Below are 20,610 nucleotides of genomic sequence, written 5' to 3'. Positions count from 1 at the left end.
ATGTGAATTAATGTATTCCACAAGCTGTGCATCCAGCATCCAAGTGAATATTTACTTGCATATTATGTTTACAGAGAGGTAGGCATCCACTAGCTGATTTGCACTCATACAAGTGTACTTTTGAGACTCTTTCTCAGAGTTTAGATTAGGTGTGCGCTAACTTCAATCATTCATATATTTGTTTGAGCACATATTCGATTGACCTATATGACATTCAGTTGAGGGTCTGAAGTGTGTTTTCTTTTACTTTTAAGGCATCTAGTGAGGAAAGAGGCAGAAGAGCTAAGGGGACGAAGTGGAAGTATGGGTGCAGAAGGACGTAGAAATCCCAAGAGGTGGAGGGGACAGTTTATGGAATAATTTCCTGACAGAGCATTAGAAATCACTTTAGTCTGTTGAATATACACTGTATTTTAAGTGATATCTACTGTGTATGGTAAATACCTCTTCTTCAGGGTTTTCACATAGAAATGTGGCATGACGTGCAGAATTGTTATTTGTTACACCAAATTCAGCATGTTTGACTTATTCCTGGCCTTTTCCTTTCATGTATTGTGGCGTGTGTGACCCGCCGAACCTAAATTTTACTAACATCTAGCTATTGCATTGTGAAAGTATTTATGTAGTGCTTATTGTCCCTGACGTGGCATTAAAGCTGTTTCTTGTGCAAGGCAGAGAGAGTCCCAGGAAGCAGGAGACTTCACACCCTCATGGTGCCTTCTATTACAGAAACTGTTATCAGTGGGTTCACAGCTGAAGAGCGGTTACAGGGGGAAGAGAGCGATACCTCCTCATTTTCCCAGATAATTGATCAAGGGCTGTCCTAAATATTGTGTGCTCTGAAATGATCATGTTGTGTTATTTGTATTCGTATAGCATAACATCTAAAGTTATGGCACTGTAGGGTATTCTCCATCTGTTGCCCATTCCTGTGTTTGTGGGAAGGCTGCCAGTTGACCTGGAGAAATCACTTTTTGATAGTGTCTGCTGTTTTGTGTGAGAGCTTTGTTAAAATAAAACACACCATGTTGGAAGGCCTAAAAGTCTAATCTGCAATTAATATAAAAATAGCAAAAAGCGTAGAACTTAAGGCGATAATTGGCATTTCAGCTGACCATAGTTCTTGCTCAAACAACCCGTTGGAGCTTCAATGCTAAAATGTATTCCATTTCAGATGGTTCTTGTACACCATTTTATCAATACAAATCTATGAAGCATAAGCATAAGTAGTGACAGAAACTGTTACTCCAATCAAACTAGCTGATGTGCAGGAGGCATGATCTTCGTGAGAAGACCTGGAAGAGAAAATACATAAACATACTACTGAATTAATTATATTCCTAAAATTATGCTTCTGTTTGCCAATTATGAAAGTGAAGCTAGGCTTCAAAGGGAAATGCAGGAAATGTCCAGATGTAATACCGCACATAAAATGGCTTCAAGAGCTACAAGAGTCGTGAAACTTGGCATGTTAAGGCTGATGAACACATCAGGTTAATATAACAATGACATTCAAATTTGATTATGTACTATATCAGTGCATGTTGTGATATATTTGTGTAAGGAAGCATTAATAATTATTTCAACAGGAACACACAGTTATAGTTTCTCCGGGAGGCTTTTACATCTTCAATATCACTCTCTGCCTCGTCCTCAAAGGTGGCAAGTGTAGGGGTATTCGCAAGGCCTTTATTTTCCCAAGTGGGTAGGATGATGCACATTACTAATTTTATTAGACCATAAAAACAACCACAGTTAAAACAATAACAATGAATATTTCAAATATTTTCATTCCATGGCCCCAAAACCAAAAATTCTACCCAGCCACATCCAGATGTCATTAAGATTGAAATCTAGTCTGTTCTGAAACCTGTGTAGTTTTCTAGCTCTATCCGGAATGTGACCTATTTGCTAGTGTATGCTTAGGGAGGGGTTGGGGAGATGTGTGCAACATCCAGAATCTACAGTAGCACAGCCACCCACCCCATTTGCTGCTAAAATGTAACCTAGTGCCCTCCTAATATTCATCAGCATTTTTACATGCACATCCAACTGAAAGGTCATGGAGTGGAGTTAAAATCTCTTCCCTGATTTCTGCATTACAACTTGCTTCGTGCAAAGCCAAGGGTTTTCCATACATTTGGACTAAGGCAGAAAATAATCTGTTTGCAGTTGCAGCAGCTTGCATGCCCCGCCTTTTCCGTAAAGGGTGGTCACCAAAGTATCTCACTGCAGGCATGACTTATCCAGGATAACAGATTCCAGTCCAGGGGCAGCCATGGCAAGGTTTGGGATCCGCAAATTCAGTTGTCATAGCCCTCTTGTTGATGATGTTTATGAAACAACAGTCCAGTGGGAGGAAGGCAATCATAAGGGAGTGATATTAAAGGAAGGTTCTCTGCAAGAAGGTCAGAATCACTCTTTCCAATGAACATTCTAGCTATGTCATATGACCTATGCAGATGACACCCAATTGGTCTATTTTCTCACTCAGACCCATAACCTCACTCGTCCACCTTCGGTCCCTGCTTTGAGAAGGTTACCTCCTGAATGAATAACTCCTGTTTGAAATTGAATGGTAACAAAACTGAGCTCCTGGTTATTGGCAATAACCCAAATCCTCTGATTGATTTGGGTTGGCCAAACTGCCAAGGACCCGCACCTGTTCCCAAACCGGCCATAAAAAGCCAGGGTATATAGCTGGAATCCCTCCTTAAACCTGGAGTCTCAGGCAACAAAACTTGCAGCACTGTGCTTTGGCATTCTTAGGCTGCTTAGAAGAATCAATCATTTGTTTCCAACTCTTTTCAGGAGGCTAGTGATCCAGGACCTCATACTCTCTCGCCTAGACTACCGAAATCCCATTTACCTAGGGGCCCCCAAAATGACCCTAAGGAAACTGCAAGTAGTGGAGAATGCAGCTGCTCGCTTTCTCTTCAATGTCCCTAAACATCACTCCGCCTGCCATAGTCTCAAATCTCTTCATTCGCTCCCGGTAGCAGTCGTATTAAGTTTAAAGCACTCACCCATTCCCTGATTTCCTCTTATGTCCCTGGGCGATTCCTTCCCTGTTCTAGTGCTTTTCTTGCCATATGCCCCTCTATCAGAAGATCTAAATGGGGTGACGGTCCTTTATGTTTAATGTTGTTAAGCTGTAGAACACCCCCACACCACCCCCGAAATTTACTTAACACCTGGCTATTTCAGAACAGCCCCCCTCTGAAGTATTGGAACAGACCACTTGCACTGACAGCACTGTGAGGCCTTCAGGTAGCCTTGTGCTATACATGTGCAATATTTAATTGAGCAATATATAATATGTTCTCTTTGCAGTATTCAGAGATTAATCCTGGATCCTTCAGTGGAAGATAAGTCATGTCTAAGCAGATCCTTCCCAGAGGATTGTTAAACTGTTCAAAGCCCTGCTAAGAAGTGAGGGATATGCTAGCACACCTCTGGCAGGTGAGGCCCATGGTAGAAGAGATCAAGGCAAGTACCCTTATGTTTGACAGACACACTTTTTAAGAAGATACCCCCGCACATCTACGAGCAACTGCTTGAAAATCCAGCAAAAAGAGAGATTAATAGTTATCTCTATTTTTCCAGAAGCAGCCCCTAAGGGTTTTACCCACAGGCAGAGCAGAGGCTCTACCCGCAGATGGGTTCAGCAGGTCTTAGTAAAATTACCCATATTCACCAAGGATGGATCTCATCACCAACCATACACTTAAGACAGCGACAAAGAGAATAGGGAGAACTCACAAAGCAATCCAGTATCTGGAAGACAGCTGCTTACCGCGGACGAAGGTTGTAACAATGAAAAGACGAGGGGGCACCATTGTGTAGATGTGGGAGAGCAGGCAGAGCGGGTGGGTGTGGGAATCTGGCTCTGTATGTACTATACCAAAGTAAGGTATAGTGTGCACAAAAGTACAGTGAATCCCTAGAGGCTTTAAGATGTGTTGCCAAGCCCTGCACAGGCACTTCTTTGCACAGGACCACAACTTGCTGTTATCGCCCGCTACTAAGGATCCAGCTTTCCTCTCGCAGTACCCCAGTCCAGAGACCTCAACTTCCCAGATCAATCCCGGCGTGTTCCCTATCACACACCAGATAGCGAATCCAAGGCTCTGGATACCTTTGGGAAGCGGATTTTCTCTCTCACCAGCCTGACACAGCAGTCCGTGAACACCTCGTGCTTGTTGACCTATTATTCCCATACTGTGTCAGATACGGTTGTGCAAGTGCGGACTATTGTTCCGGGTGGGGCCTGGACCATGCTCTCCCAAACTATTGCTTTTTTTTCTTCAGCCAACACCCTCTGGGGCTTGTGAAGGTGCCAGAGTGGCTGGATCAGAGACAGTCTTTATCTCACATGTCCATCCTTCAAGGGTCTGTGCTTCAGGTCCTGCCACTCCTGCCTGTCTTCCCTATCACTGCACTATTTCTAAAGCCAATTTGCTCTAAATCGTGGATTTTACCTAGAAATGTTGGTTCAGCATGCTCGCATTGTTTTGCCAGTTCACCAAGCCTAGTGCTGGTCTGTGTTCCATGCTACTGCCCCCTGGAGAAACTCTTGCCTTCCCTCAGGAGCCCAGGGTCATCGTGTGGAGTCCAGTCCAGCGATCTCCTAACTTTCCTGCTTGACATGGCACCATCTGTTAAAATAAAATGTGACATGTCGAGATACCTAAAAGTCTCACACAGTTTAATGCAGAAACAGCAAAAGACACAGCACAAAATAATGTGCCAATTGTCATTTCAACGACCAGCACTCTCGCTCAAAAAGCCAGCTGGAGCATGTAATGCTAAATTGTAAACAAGTTCAAAAGGTTCTTATACACTTTTCTTTCAGTACGTGTGACAGAAACTGTTACATCAATAAAAATACCTTATGAGCAGGAGGCAGGATCTACTCCCTGGGAGAACATGAGAAGACCTGGAATCAGATAAAAGTACAAAACATACTGCTGAATTTGTTATTTTTCTAAAATACGAAGTCTGCTTTCCAATACTGAAAACGAGGCTATGCTTTACTACTTGGTGCAGAAAATATGCAGGTGTAACACCTCAAACAAAATGCTTTCTAGATCTATGAGAATCATAACATTTTTCTTGCATATTCATGCCGGAGAGCATTGCAGGTTAGTAGAAAAATAAAATTCAAATTTGATTGCTTTAAGTATCAGTGCACATTGTGATATGCATATGCAAGGAAGCATTAATATTTAAGGCAACAGGAATACATGGTTGTTTTCTCAGCTTGTACAGTGTTAACATTCAAAATAGTTTGTGTAAGGTAGTGCAAAAATCAAGAGTTAGAACAAGGAGGATCGTTGAGGTCTTATGTGTGCAGAAGGCCTTTCCATGCTTCTCTTGATTGGGAGGAAGGGGGGAGGAGTTAGTGCTTTTCAAATATGTCTCACAATGTAGGTCGGTTATTCTATAATGCAATGCTTTGTGTTATTTTACTGTTAGTTTTATCTGTGTGTGGTGTGCGACAGTGTCAATGATTTTGCAGTGCTTTGCCAATTATATGGCTCTGCTGTTGTGTATGGTGGTGAATAAGTTCTTTCTAAAGCTCTGCCGGGCGGTACCCATGTGTGTGCTGGATGAGAACCGTGATTTTTGTGGTATTGCTGGGTATAGAATGTAGTTGGATGTCTGATGAAGGCCTTATGAAGGGTATCTAAAATATGTCTTTGAGTGTGGTGAAAGATGTCAATAATGTATATAGTAGGGTTGTGTGTTGACTTTGGGTTTGTTCTGTGATGCTAGTTGGAGACAAACTAGATGTTCTCGAAAAGCAATGTTGCTTTTACACATTTAAATGGTATTTATTGGTGACTTCCGAGTGGGAGTGATCAACCTTGGTTTTCCTGTGGGATAAAAGCACAAAAAGAAGCAATTCAATCCTGACGGTCACAGATACACACATGCTGCAAAAGTCATATGGTGAGGCTTCAAGCTTAATAAATAATCCATTAGTGACTATCCAGGCACTTGTTATTCTCCATTTGACCATGGTGTAGTCAAGCCCAACATGTAGGACCAACCTATACATAAAAGTTATATTGTCTACATTTGTGCATCAATTTATACCATTAGTGTGGCACTTAATTCCTTTTTAGGGTTCACCTGCACAGCGCTTTAGGTTTCGCCTGGACCGCGCTTGTGCTGTTCTTGAAAAATCTCTTGTATTAAAAAAATAAATCTTAAAAGGGGCTTAAAACCCGTCCAAGACTCATCTGAACTTACCACTCATTGATTCCACCATCGCTCTAATTTACTTGCTTCTCATTGGCCAGCACGTAATCTACATGTCTGCTTTCATTTCCTGCTCTGCTTTGCTGTCCATGCTGTGGAGCTTGGACCAAGTACACCTTCTGGCCACTGGCTACTGGCCAGTGTCCTTCCACTGGCTACTCGCTCTGCAGATACTTTATTTTCATTTACAAACAACCACTCCACACGAATGCATCTGCAGACTGTCTTCTGTATCCCAGCCTGTTTAAAAAAATAAAATGAACTGCAGTCCGTCTCTCTCCTCCCCGTGGACTTGCAGCCTCTTCCCGAGTCACACTTTGTTGCTTCCCCACTAAAACCCTCCAGGGTCGAGAGTTGACCAAGCCATTTTCCCCGCCATAGAGGTGTCATTCCGGTTAGGCAGTGGTCCCAACCAGAGACACGAAGGCCGCCCTCCAACAGATGAGTGCAAGAAGGCAATGTACACGGTAGATATGCTCAATATAAGAGATCGAGTAGGCCATCTTTATCCAGCAAATGTATCTCCAATCGATATGTCGGATATGCCATTCACCTAAACCTGTGCAGTCGGTGAGTGGAAGCCGAACCATATGACGGAACCCCTCTCCCAGGCCATACCGACAGAGAACTCAATCCAGGAAGGCCCAAGTCACTGTATCAAACGCTTTTGTGAAATCAGCTAGCTAGAGGGCCAGAGTGCCATCAAAGTCGGGTCCCCGGCATGTGCTACGGCCTGACATAAATCCACACTGATCTGGATGAACCGGGTGCGGTATGGCCCAGCCAAGTCGTGCAGCTAACTCTTTTGCATTGATCTTAATGCAACTAAATTAGGCAGTAGGTGGAACACTGGTCCCTAAGGAGACCTAAGGAGACCCTCTTTGGCCAAGACGACTATTGTAGCACAATCTAATTCTGGTGGAAAGAACCCCTGCTGCAAAGTGGCTGTATAAAATTCAGACAATGTGGGCAAAAGACCTCAAAGAAGCATTTGTAATATTTAATGGGCTACCCATGCGGGCCGGCTGTCTTACCAGCTTGCAACCCTGACACTGTAGCACTCACCTCCTCAAGCGTCAGGGCTTGGTCCAGCTTTTGGGCCAATACATTGGGTATAGTCGGCAGCGGTATACTGTTAGTGGGGGATTTGGGACTTCCCCGGAATTACCGTAACCGCTCAGTCGGAGACACAGTGGATTGCCAGCCAATGCAATAATTTACCAGATTTATCGCCTGCATATACCCTCTACGTAGAGGCCCTCCAACACAGTCGGAGCGAAGGAGTGCCGCTGTTCTTGCATTACCTTTGTGAGAATTTTTTTTATGTGTCATGAAATATTCATTAAAAAGTTTTCTTTTGGACCTTAAGCTATATTGCACAGCAGCTCAACTGCTCTGCAGCATGTAAAAAACATTGACAAAGTTGATAGAATTCGCATAGGCGAAACCAATCTGGGCGTCATTTTTGTACAGTTGGTATGCTGGTGTTTAAAATGCAAAGGGAAAAGGAAAGTGAGAAATATGGAGAGAGAGATGTAAAGAGAGAGCAAAGGAGAGAGATAAATGGGGTCAAACTGACGTGAGTCAGGGTGGGTCGGAGTATCTGTCTTCCTAGTGAAAGACAATGGTTCTGTCCATGGATGATAATTAAAGTTGGCTTGTTAGAAATATGCTAGGCCCAAAAGAACAAATACCAAGGTAGTTTGTATTGCAGACTACAATAGAATGTTTTTGTTCATTATTTGCTTTTACTTGTAATTTTAGTGAAATTGTTTGATCTGAAGCAAATGATGGCCACAATGCATTGCATGCGTTCAACGTCTGCTCTGCGCTTCAGACTTTAATATTGAGAAATGGTGCTAGTTCGGGAGTTAGCTTCAACCAGTGCATTTTATACGAGCTTTTGGACCCCTCAGTGGTCACCAATATCACCCGTACCCTATTCCTATGTGTGGGCCTCCCATGATTGTACCTCACAGAACGTTTGTTTCTTTTCAATTGCAGGACAATAAAGGAAGTGCACAGTAACTTTTTGGAAGAACAAAATCGAATCTTCTCTAAGATCTACAATGATTCTAAGGAAAGAGCCAGGTACAGTGAATGTTTATTTATGTAAGGTGTAGAATTACTACTGTAGGTTATGTTTGCAACTGAGAAAGTTATTGTCAATTTGGGGTGTAGTCAGCTGGGCACTCTGGGGGCAAGCCAAGTGCTCAGCTTTTTTGTTTGTGTAAGGGAAGTTTGGTGCAAGGGTTCTTACATGTAACAGTAACATAGAGGAAATTATACCAGTGCACATCCCTACTCGTTACTTTTATCCAATTGACTTTCAAATCAGATCTTTTGATAATTTCAATGTTCTTCGAGTCCACAAAGATGCTCAAATAGTACAGAGTCCATTCATTGTCAATATTCTTATTTATTGATTTCTTTCTTGCCACATCGTCACAGCCAACGCGCGTTTCGCCCTCCGCGGGCTTTTTCAAGGCTGTAATTTAGTATACAAATTATAGCAATAGGTCAATACAATACATTAAGGGCCACCTTTGATATTTGCAAAGATTTATACATCATTCTCAGATGTTCTAATTTGTAGCATTTCAAATATACCATCATTGTTATTGTTAATCCATTTTTCGTATATGTTTGGAAATAAATTGGGGAAATGTGAATAGATCCACCCATTGCTATCAAACATCAAAAGACTATCATATGTAGCAGGGTGACCACACATCAATCATCTGTGTGATCAGTTTTAAATCAGACGTATACTGTGTTTGGTACTCAACTAAGTAATTGTATAGCTATCAGAATCAGAGCACTAAACTTAACAATAACAATGATGGTATATTTGAAATGCTACAAATTAGAACATCTGAGAATGATGTATAAATCTTTGCAAATATCAAAGGTGGCCCTTAATGTATTGTATTGACCTATTGCTATAATTTGTATACTAAATTACAGCCTTGAAAAAGCCCGCGGAGGGCGAAACGCGCGTCGGCTGTGACGATGTGGCAAGAAAGAAATCAATAAATAAGAATATTGACAATGAATGGACTCTGTACTATTTGAGCATCTTTGTGGACTCGAAGAACATTGAAATTATCAAAAGATCTGATTTGAAAGTCAATTGGATAAAAGTAACGAGTAGGGATGTGCACTGGTATAATTTCCTCTATATTTATGGTTCATGAAATTCTACCACACTTTTAGTGGGTAGAACATCGTGGCTAAAATTGCTTAAGGGTGAATAAGCATTTTATCAGTTGAGCACTCCTAAAGTGGGGATCTAATTGTTACTGTATACACTAATACCAAGGGAAACATGCAATATTGATGTGCTGATCGTAGTAGCAAATTCACCCTGTGTTCTTTTGTGGTTATGTAACAGTAACATGGATGTACTCCTCAAATTTGGCTTGATGTTTGGCTTATAGAAGGATCTTGTAACACTTATCAAAAAACACTTTCAAAATATGCTTTACCTTTATCCTTAGACCCCACCCCTCAAAGTTACCCACTTCAAATTTAGAGCTCTGTTAGCATGGACGATTCCCGCAATGCTCTCCTCCCTGTAGGCCATATGAGCTCATATTGTGTACGATGGATGCATGTACACCCCCTCAAGAAACGGAGTGTTTGTTTCATTTAAATCAAATAATTTTCCTTCTCCAGTAGACTTTTCTCCCTAGATTCATGTGCTTTTGAAAGGAATACCAGGCAGTGTACACTGCTGGGCGCCATTTGCTGCAATTGCAGTGTCTTGCCATTGGTCAATTCACCTGCACTACAGACGTCTAACCCTGCTTTTAAAGTATGTTTCATATTCAGATGAGCGCTGGGATACTTCACAGTGCCAAATGACAGCACTAGAGTGCTCACCTTGTTGCTGGCTGTTGGAAAAGCTGTGTTCGGTGCAGTATTAAGAGCTGCTGAGCTCACCTTCAGCAGCATAGACGTCAAGTAGGAATAACTAGGTGTAGCAGCTTCGTTCCACCTGGAGAGGGGCACGAGGCAGGGGTGCCCACTCTCTTTAATATTCGCAATGGTTATGGAGCCGTTAGCAGAGATGCTCAGAAAGCAACTAGAGGAATGGGGCATTAAGGTAGGGAACACTTGCCATGTGGTCTCAATGTATGCGGACGATACCCTGGTATATTGCAGACAATCGACAGAGTCGATCCCGGTCTTGTTGACGGTATTGGAAGAGTTCGGTAGGGTATCCCACCTCCCAGTAAATCCACAGAAGTCAAAATTGCTGTCATTGGGGAGTTTGTGGTGCCGATCAGCGGATACGCTGCCGGAGGTGGGCCTGCCCTGGACGAGGGACCCCCCTAGATATCTAGGGATCAGATTGGCACGACCAGCGTAGCGCTTTCTGGGTCTCAACATGGACAGGTTGGTCGAAGGGATACAGGGTTCAGTGCACTTCTGGAGGGATTTGCCCCTGTCATTGATGGGTAAGGTAGCAATCACAAAAATCATTATAGTACAGAGATGTTTATATGTACTCCTAAACTCGTATGCAATCCCGCCTAGTATTTTCAAAGAATTAGATATCCTGATAACAGACCTGATTTGGGGGTCCAAACGTAAGCGCGTCCGCCTGTCAACGCTGAAGTGACCATGGCAGCTGGGAGGGGTAGAAGTCCCCTGTATGTAATTTTAATATATGGCCGCACACCTACAGCATTCAATTCACTGGATGAATGATCAGGAGAACTGGGAAAAGAGTTTGTTGGAGGGGTCATACAAGGGAGGCTCTCTTCCAGAACTGTTGATGAAGGGTAGAGGAGTTCCTGTCACCGAGCCGTACCTTATTAGACAGGTAGCGGAGGTTTGGGAAGCTATGATTAGAAAAGTAGTGAGACATGCACCATTTGCACCAGAAGCCCTTTTATGGGTAAATCCAGGGTTTGCAAAAATAGCGGAATCAATGGCGATTCACAAATGGAAAGCAGGAGGCTGCCTGTCTATGGGGGACTTATATCACAATGGGCAGTTTGTCACACGGGATACCGCAGAGGCCGCATTTGCGCTAGGCGCGGGACAGTATTTACAATACGCAAAGATTTTGCAGGTGGCCAGGGAGATATGGCCATCATTCCCAGAGGATCCACTGGTAACCAGAACCATACAGGTGATGTTGTCTATGGCGCATGAGAGGCATATGATAACCCACCTCTACAAAGCGATCCGTGAGGACCTGCCGTGGAAACCACTCCCACTTCAGGCAAGATGGGAAGAAAAAATAGGTGAACCCGTGCCAGAAAAGGACTGGGGTAAGATCCATGAAGGGGTAAAACAAGGGAGGTCAAATGCCCTCTTTAAATTAATACAATATAATTTTGTTCATCGGGTCTCTCTAACCCCACAAACTCTCAGTAAAATTTACGGTGAGCGCTCCAATGCATGTCCTAGATGCCAAGCCCCGGGGGCTGACTTCGTACATATGGTATGGACATGGACATGCCCGTCTGTGGAGGCGTTTTGGTTGGAAGTTCTCCAAAAAATAAGAATTGCCACAGTTTGGGAGGTTCCCAAAGAAGTGCGGACAGTAATATTGGGACTTCTACCAACACCGAAAAATAGAAAATTGAGCAGGAAATTTGTGAATCTAGGTCTAATACTTGCAAAGAGACGCATTGCCATCGAATGGCAAAAACCGTCGCCCCCAATGCTAGACCGATGGCTGAAAGACATGACTGAATGGGCAATAGCCGAGAGGGTCCGCATGGGGCACGTTAGGAGAGACAAAAAAACTAGAAGACGACCTCCAGGCATGGTCAGCGATGATAGCGGATTTACAACCCCTAGGATAGAGCCCTCACAGACGGGGACAGACAGCCCACAGACTCTGGGGAACACACAACTGGAGGTTACTGAAACGAGTGACTTAGCACGCAGAGACCGCATATGGACGATAGAGAGTGCAGTTGACGAAACAGTTGCCGACTAGGGGGAAGGGGGGCAGGGAGGAAGGGAGGAGTTGTGGTTGCGTTTTTTTTTGGTCAGTATGATGCAGGGTTATGGAACAGTATGGACAAAGGGAGGGGTCAAATTTTGTAATGAGCAAAAAGTGTGATGTAACCTGTAAATGCTAAGATTTAGACATGTCAAAATGTTGCATATAGGTATGTTCACTTTATTGAAAATGCCAATAAAGTTTATTTTAAAAAAACTAGGTGTAGCAACTGCTACTCCCAGTCTTCCCCTTTGGGCCTGTGGCACTTCATTTACTACAACCACTGGTCCCGTGGCCTGAGGGCAGCAACATGACATCAAGAAGTGTGTGTGTGTGTGTGTGTGCGGATGATATTTCACCTCTGCTTACCCTAAAATGTAGGTGATTTGCTTTTGTCGTGAGCTGCACTTGTTGGCATTATGGATGGCTCGACTAGGCTCATTAGATGGTGCAAGGCAGTGGGGATGGCTCGGTTTAGTGTTAGTATTAGCAGATGCTGAGCTCTGTATCAGTGTACTGTCTATGGCTGTCTATGGCTGGCTGCAGTAGTTTGGAAAAGCTTGCAATGTTCAATGGTTGACGACAGTTCATGTCTGTCACACACACCCATTGTGGCTCAGTCTGTTTTACCTCAGGCTGTTACTTCTCAGCCTTGACAGAAGCAGAGTTTGCTGACAGCTGCCTCTTGGAGGACACAACAGCTGCCTCAACCCTCAACACAGTCCTTTCATGTGGTAAAGGCAAGAAATAAACAGCCAAGCCTTCCAGTGCATACCATATGGCAGCTTGGCAATGAGTAGTTCAAGATAGCTGACTCACCATGGTGTCATTGTTCGCCTCAGTGCTCCTGTAGCCCAAGCAAAGCCTCTGGCCACTGAGAGCGCTGGTTCCTAAAACAGCAGTTCCTCAGGAATTTATTTATACATTTGTTACATTTTCAGTGCAGAGACATGCTGTGGGAGGTGAGGTCATGCTACAACGGCTGCTTATGACTAAATTCCCCTATGCAGCCCCACTAGCGTGCCTCTACCTGGGCGGGGGTTTCATTCTTGAATGTAACAAAGCGGTTGTGTTCTTCAGCAGGAGCATTCCTCAAACCAGAAGATTTTTTATTTTTAGGTTTCATATAAGCGTGAATGAGGTCCTTTGGGGTGTCACGGCACCTTAGAGTGCAGCATGAAATTGGTAGATGAGCTGATAATACTATGACTTTTTCTGTTAAACTGGTAAACACTTTGCCGATGTGTTCTGCCGGAAAATAGAGAGATAGCACCACCATGTTGCGGACTGTCATAAATAAATGCCAGTGCTGAGCACCGGCAAACAACGGTACAAATTAAGCGTTGACAGACTCTCTAATACTCTTTCGAGAGCCACTTGGAAAAGACTCTCCCCTAAAATAATGATTCAGGCCTGGAGGAGGGGGGCACGAGGGCCAAAATGGGGGCAGAGAGGGAGGGGGGCTCGGGCCCCCCTCCTACACAGAATGTGCTGGGACCCGAGGATAGTGTTCCTGGGTCCAAAATTGGCCTGAGGAGACAGCCTGAAAGACCCCCTCCTCCTTTAGAATAGGGCCAGGCCCTAGGGGATTGCGGCCCTGGGGCCAAACGTGGCCCAGGGATGGGGTCCCTATGCTACTTTTCCCTAAAAAATGCGTTGGGCCCCAGAGAATGGGGTCCCTGGGGCAAAAAGAGGATTTTCTGGCTTTGGCGTGTTGGCCATAGGGTATGGCTTAGGCCAGGCGCTATGGCCAACCCCTGCTGCAAGCGGCCATAGAATGGAGTGGCGTGTAGTAGAGTAGGGTATAGATGCATAGAGTGGAGTACAGTGTTATATAGTAGAGAAGTACTGAGTGGAGTACAGTGTTGTAGAGTGTTGCTGTGTCATAGAGTTGTGTGTCGTACAGTGCCTTAGAGTGGAGGAGTGTAAAGTGTTGTGGGATGTCATAGAGTGGGTGGCACGTGGTAGAGTGGAGTGGAGTGATGTGTCGTAGAGGGGACTGAAGTGGGGTGTCTGTGAGTGTGATACAGTGAAGTAGAGTGGTGTATAGTAGAGGGGTATAGAGTAGAGTAAATTGGAGTGTCATAGAGAGGAGTGGCATACACTGGGATATTGTTTACTGAAGTGGCGTGTTGTAGAGTTTAGTGGCGTAGCATAGACTGGAGTGACATGTGGTAGAGTGGCGTAGAGTGGAGCGAGTGGCATAGAGTGGAGAGGAATAAAGTGGTGTACAGTGTTGTGGAGTGGTGTGGTGTGGTGTGCAGTGGAGTGGCATGTCATAGGTTGGGGTGTCACACAGATTGTTAGAGTGGAGGAGCATAGAGTGGAGTGGCGTGGAGAGAAGTGGCTTGCCGAAGATTGGAATGGTGTGTGGTACAGTGGCATGGTGTGTCATAGAGTAGAGTGGTGTGTCTTAGAGTGGGGTAAGGTGGCTTAGAACAGAGGGGAATAGAGTGGAGCAGAATCTTGTATTTTGTAGTGGCATCGAGTAGAGTGGTGTGTCATATAGTAGAGTGGAGTGGGGTATCATGTAGTGTTTTATATTGGAGTGCCGTACAGTGGAGTGGCATGTAGTTGAGTGGAGTATGGTGTGTAGAGATAGAAGTGACGAGGTATAATGTTCAATGTCTCTATAATGTCTTTGAAAAAGACATACAACTGTATTGCTTCCCAACCGTCAGCAGAGTCTATATAGTTGTTGGTCTTATTCGGTAATATTGGTCTGTGGTTACAGCCACTTTGTGTTTATAACCAATCACATAATGCTTTTCATATCTATTTCTTGTCTATTTTTCAATTGGTTTTCATTGCCATGGGGCCAGAAATTGATGTTTCAAATGCCTTACTAATACTTGAAAAACTTCATAGCTGCAGACCAGTTTATTTTCTAACCTCATTTTGGTTTTTGGTAGTGTTGTGGTACATTAGTAGCCCAAATTCTATTTATGCCAATCATTTTCAAAATTAAGTTGTTGATCTTATGTACTGTTCTAATTTACAATCATCTAACTGTATATATTTGTTAATCTGCCTCTGAGTGCCCTTTTCGTGTATGTTAGGGTATGTGCAAGATGGTTCTGTTATGGCTCTGGGCACAGTTTCATTTTTGGGCCTGAGATTCTAGGAAAGCAGATTTGAAAAATTATTTAGATTCGAAAGCAGTAGAAATAACATGGATTGGTGAAAGAGGTTTAATATGGAATCAGTTACTTCCTCTTCTGTCCTCTGTTGGTAAATGTGACCATCCCCACTTTATGGTTATCCCCTGTGGTGGTAATGATATAGGGCACTTAACAGGAGTTAGACTGGAAATTGAGATGAATGAGACATTTTCCATCTTAATGTCTGTTTCCAAATACACATTTTCTCTTCTCACACTTTTAATTATCAGAGACAAAAGTGGAAGCAGTCTACTCTAAATGCTGCTAAGTTTGAAAAGACTCTAAGACTTGTCAACAAGACAGTCTCAGCATTCCTTTGAGATCATAAAAGGTCTTCCGTTCTTTATTTGAATATAAAATATTTCAATGCAGCACTGTATCGTCCTGATGGTGTACATTTTACAACCTAAGGAAACCATATTTTCCATTCAAACCTAAAACTTGGCTTGACATAGCTATTTAAATATATTTAGTTGAAAAAAATACAAAGACTTTTTTAAGAAACACTGTATATTGTGTCTAATTTTATTTTCTTATATATACAGGGCTTTTTTGTATTTCAGGAACTACAGCTGTAGTTTCAAGATACTTTTGCAAGAGTACCACGGTACTCCTTAAAAAAAAATTTAAATATATAAAACTACATTTCCCTCCCTTTACAGAGTTTGCTTAACTGCCTCATTTAATCATCAACGTTAAAACAAGAGTAATGACTTATATTTCTCAATGAAACACACAACAAAGCCAGAGTGTGGTGTAAACAATATGACTGCCTTTTCGTATTGCAAGGGCTTTCATTAACCTGTTATATTCCATATAGGTAGCCAAATATAGGCTCAGGTAACATCCTAACCCATCACCTATATTCTTCCCTACATTACATACATAACGGTTCTTAGGGACTGACCTATTACCTAGATACGACACTGCGCACAGAACGCTGGATTTTCCCTGGTAAAGCCCTCATACATAATGCATGAGGTATCTTGGAACCTCAGCAGGACTACCATCTCTTGTATAAGATCTATGTATAAAGTTCATTCCCGACGTCATCCTAAGTCCGACAAGTGGCGCAGCAAGGTAGAACCCCGGGAGACTTTGAGTATATAAACATCACATCTTGCTGAGACAAACAGGGGAGATCAGGACTTCCCTGCTGACACACTGACGCAAGATGCTGAGGTTCCTGCATGCAGGTACTCCAGCTCGCAGTGGTCTAAAACATCCCTTGCGGGTTGTCCAACTCGAGACCTAGACGGGGTCCCACAGTCTCTCACTTCAGATAATGGGGTTGACTTTATCCTAGAGGGCTTCTTGGCTTAACACCTACATACATTCTAGGTACACTTAGGTACATCTAGTTAGGGTAGCATCGTAGGAGTACGCATTTTATTGTCATGTATTTTTTATACTTGCCTGTATTGATGGTTATAGCAAAATGGTAGAAATCTACTATCCTTTTACTTTCTTAGTACTTCATTTATATCTTTTACTGTCTAATGGTTGTTTCAGTGCACCTATTTTACACTAGCTTAACAACTGTTCAATAAATGCTTATTGAAAAATGTCCCTACCGTTTATTCTGTGTAACTCTCTGAGACTAAGTGAGCACGAGTGACTGAGCAAAAAGTAGTACATTGTTTCCACGATCCGGAGGGATCAGGGTTGTCATGTTCGATAGTTGCCAAGAACGTTTTTCTCCCTGATAAGAGGAGTTTCTAGTGGCACTGTGAGCTAGCTGGTACACAGGCCAACATACCCAGTGGAGGTGTCTAGAATTAGTCTAACACCAATCCTACAGAGTATGTTGTCTAAACACGTAGATGCTATATAAGGTTTATCGAAACTACATGACAAACCAATCATATTGTGTGTTGTCATCGCCAGGTACCGCAGTACATGGTGGCCCAATATATCACTACTTTTTTGTCTTTTATTACGTAAAACTTACTGAACTAATTTAGATCCACTCACAAAAAGACCCATTTCCACACCATAGCCGATATTCTTGCCAAATTTCATCTAAATCTTTTCAGCCATTTTGCTGCTACGTCTGTTTAAAAAGCCTATGGAAAATGTATTGGTGGAAAAACTTGTTATGGAACACGCTCCACTTTACCTCCTTAACCAGTCACCAAAAAGCATTGCGTCATCAGCCAATGAGGAAAACGCAATAGGTCGGCAAAGTGTGTATGTGTGTTATGCATGTGCACATGTTTTCTGTTTATTTCTTTTTATTTGACATTCAAATTTGGGAAACATTAACAAAATGCTGAAAAATGTGGGTTCTCCTACCTTGCTCTTGCATGAAGATCTCTACCTTTTCTTAATTCAGAGGTAATACATATGGTGAAGAACTAGGGCTACAAGTAAGTAACTTTTACTTTTAGTTCATGTGGTTTTAGGTGTCAAATATTTAGCTATTTTTTAATATTAGTGAAAATGGGGATAAGACAGTGCTATTGGAGCTGGTGCAGACTCTAGTGTACAACAGGGGATCATCTGAATCGTGCTCGGACTGGAACCCTAGCTCAGTTAGTAGTGACCCACAGTGTTTGACATAAAGTAATGGTGTCAAAATTGAGCCCTGTGGTACACCACCAATGAGGGGGAATGGTTGAATGAGAGAGAGAGAGTGAGAGAGAAAGTCTTCCCAGCTTGAACAATAATCAGAAGGCACCTGTCATTATTTTTGAAAATTTAACTTGAGGATGGAATCATGAGATTGGGAATTAGATTGAGAGGTCTTAGAGGGAGAATATAGGGGCTCGTGATGAATCGGTCAAAGTATTAAAGTACAAGAAGGGGCTCATCAGGAAAGGGTCATGATAGGAGATTAAAAAAGAATTCTCTGGAGTAGTATTCTGCACTGGTCTTTATAGTCTCCCACTTAATTCCCTGGTGTGCAATATCATAATATTAACGGTCAGCTTGGGTTGTACAAGTGGTGGCTGGGACGGTTTTGATAGCCTGAGTTGCTGACCTCCTAGGTCCCGGTTGGGTATTCATGTAATTGCAATGCAAATAAACATGCGGACCAGAGAGTGTGAATGTCTGGTGTTGCAGTTGGTGACAAGTATAAAGCTGAACTTTTGTGCAACTCTGCATTTACTGCAACGACAAATGAAACAAGAAATAAGAAGCAAAGATGCCTGTTTCCCGCCATTTCCGTTAACCAAAAACTAGCAACATAGAGATGAAGGGACTGTTGCGAGGAAGATGAAAATGTTACAATCATGTTCAAGATGCAGAGTGACTTCTTCCCACAGGTGATGCTACTTAATATTTCCAGGTGACTAAGCCTAGTCTGTGTATAGTATCCATGTTACACGTTATCATTTACATCCCTCTCTCTTCATTCGTCTCTAATTATCCCTCATTCTCACTATCACCTCTCATCATTCAGGTCTTGTTCCTCACTCCTCTTTCTGATTCTTCATCACCCACTCCTCGTCTCTCACCTATCACTCCTAATGCCTTATTTCTTTACTTCTGAACGCTCACTTCTTAAACCTTTCCCTTAGTCCTTGGACCCCCTCTTCTCTTCTCAGTCCTCATACCTGCTTATCCCTCATTCCTCACTCCTAAGCCCACATTCCTGTTCCTTAATTACTGAATCCTCACCCCACACTTCTCATCCTTAATTTGTGAAAAATTAATAGTAATGGATGATGAATGGAAATTGAGGATGTGGCATGAGAAGAGAGAGATTATGACAGAGAGAAGAGGGGTGGGAGATGGAAAATTAGGGATGAGTAAGACTACTGGGGATAGGGGATATAGAATGATGGACTATGTTTGGATATGTCTGCAGCGTTTGACATATTCCGCCACCAAGCCCTATTACAGAGACTAGAATAGTTCGAAGTACGAGTAAGTATACTAACCTGGATCTCTACATAGACAACATCTACATAGGTATTCATTCTCTAAGTAACCACATTACCACACTTGATCAGCTCATTCAACCTAATCTGTTACAAGTACTCATACAGTCTAAAAACCAGAAAACCCAGACAACATAGATACAACCAGACTAGATGAATATCATCTTGCTGTAGATAAATGGATGATGACCATTCACATTAAACTCAATTCCTCCAGAATGGAGATCATGACAATGGCACATTAGAGTAGAGCCTAGGACATCCAGGCCCAAGGAACGAGAGGTTTAACCAGCGATATCAAGGAAAATATTAAACCTTGGACTGACCGTAGATTCCAGCCTATACCTGATCCCTCATAATGCACAGAAACTACAGGCCAGTCTCACTTTTGTGATGTTATGGGTACCCTATGCACACAGCTTCTAACTAGGAACTCCCTGCTTCATATTGTGCAAATTGCAAAGGATCCAAAACTCCACAACAAGGTTATTAGTACACCTTCTTCCTAGGAAACACATTACACCAGTGCTTTACATATAACAGTGACTACGATAGCCAGATCTTCGGCCTTAAATGCACTCTTTATAACCTACAAATCCATCCGGGGGTAGTGCCACAGTACCAGCAAGCTAAATTCCACTGATACGCCCGGTACAGCACTATCTACTCAAGAATATCACCATGTGTATCCATTCCTCCTAGAAGAATAAAAACTTTGGAGGAACAGCAGCAGACAAGCTCTGGAGACCCTTACTAGCAAATATGTGAAGTATACAAGTCCATCTGTTGTTCAGAAAGAAAGTAAAGTTCTGGCGCTCTTTCCAGATTAAGGATACATAACCTACTTCCCTAACTACTGAGTAACTTCGAAGTCAGAACAATACACTGTCTTCAAGAGCTCTCCAAGACAGACCCAAGAACATGGCTAGTTCCAGCAAACCCTCAAACTACAGTAATTCTACACCACAGCGGCCAAAGGCAATCAGTGGAGGCCTTACTCTGATCAAGTACTTCTCTGGGTGGTCCTAATAAAAGCACCAGTACTGGCATGTGACGAGACGTGCCACCTGTCACTAAGACTTGTGTTGTAAAACATAATAAATGATGACCATAATACACAAAAATGGCATCATGGATGACTTCAGTGTATTCCACCCCTGCAGGACCAGTCAGCTTCAAAACTGGACATGGAGTTCCAGTATCACAACAGCAACAGACTGGTCGTCTCTAAAGGTTGGTGCTTTAGCAAGCTCTAAAAAAAATTAAAAAATCATATGGGACCTGAGAGTAACTGCAACAGCCATCTTTGCGCTCTCTTCCTCGCACT

At 42.9% G+C, this 20,610-nt stretch overlaps 1 protein-coding gene across 5 annotated transcripts in view; it reads left to right on the top strand.

Moving 5' to 3' along the window:
* Positions 1 to 20,610, top strand: part of DNAJC4 (DnaJ heat shock protein family (Hsp40) member C4) — a 417,545-nt gene that overhangs the window by 357,733 nt on the left and 39,202 nt on the right. For all 5 annotated transcript variants that reach the window (XM_078660559.1, XM_078660556.1, XM_078660557.1 and 2 more), the window contains one exon: positions 8,272 to 8,358. In XM_078660559.1, coding sequence (XP_078516685.1) covers positions 8,272 to 8,358 — 87 coding nt within the window. The remainder of the gene's footprint in view (positions 1 to 8,271; positions 8,359 to 20,610) is intronic.

Source organism: Lissotriton helveticus, chromosome 9 (assembly GCF_964261635.1).
Source record: "Lissotriton helveticus chromosome 9, aLisHel1.1, whole genome shotgun sequence".
Lineage (NCBI taxonomy): Eukaryota > Metazoa > Chordata > Amphibia > Caudata > Salamandridae > Lissotriton > Lissotriton helveticus.
This window is presented reverse-complemented; position numbering and strand designations above follow the sequence as displayed.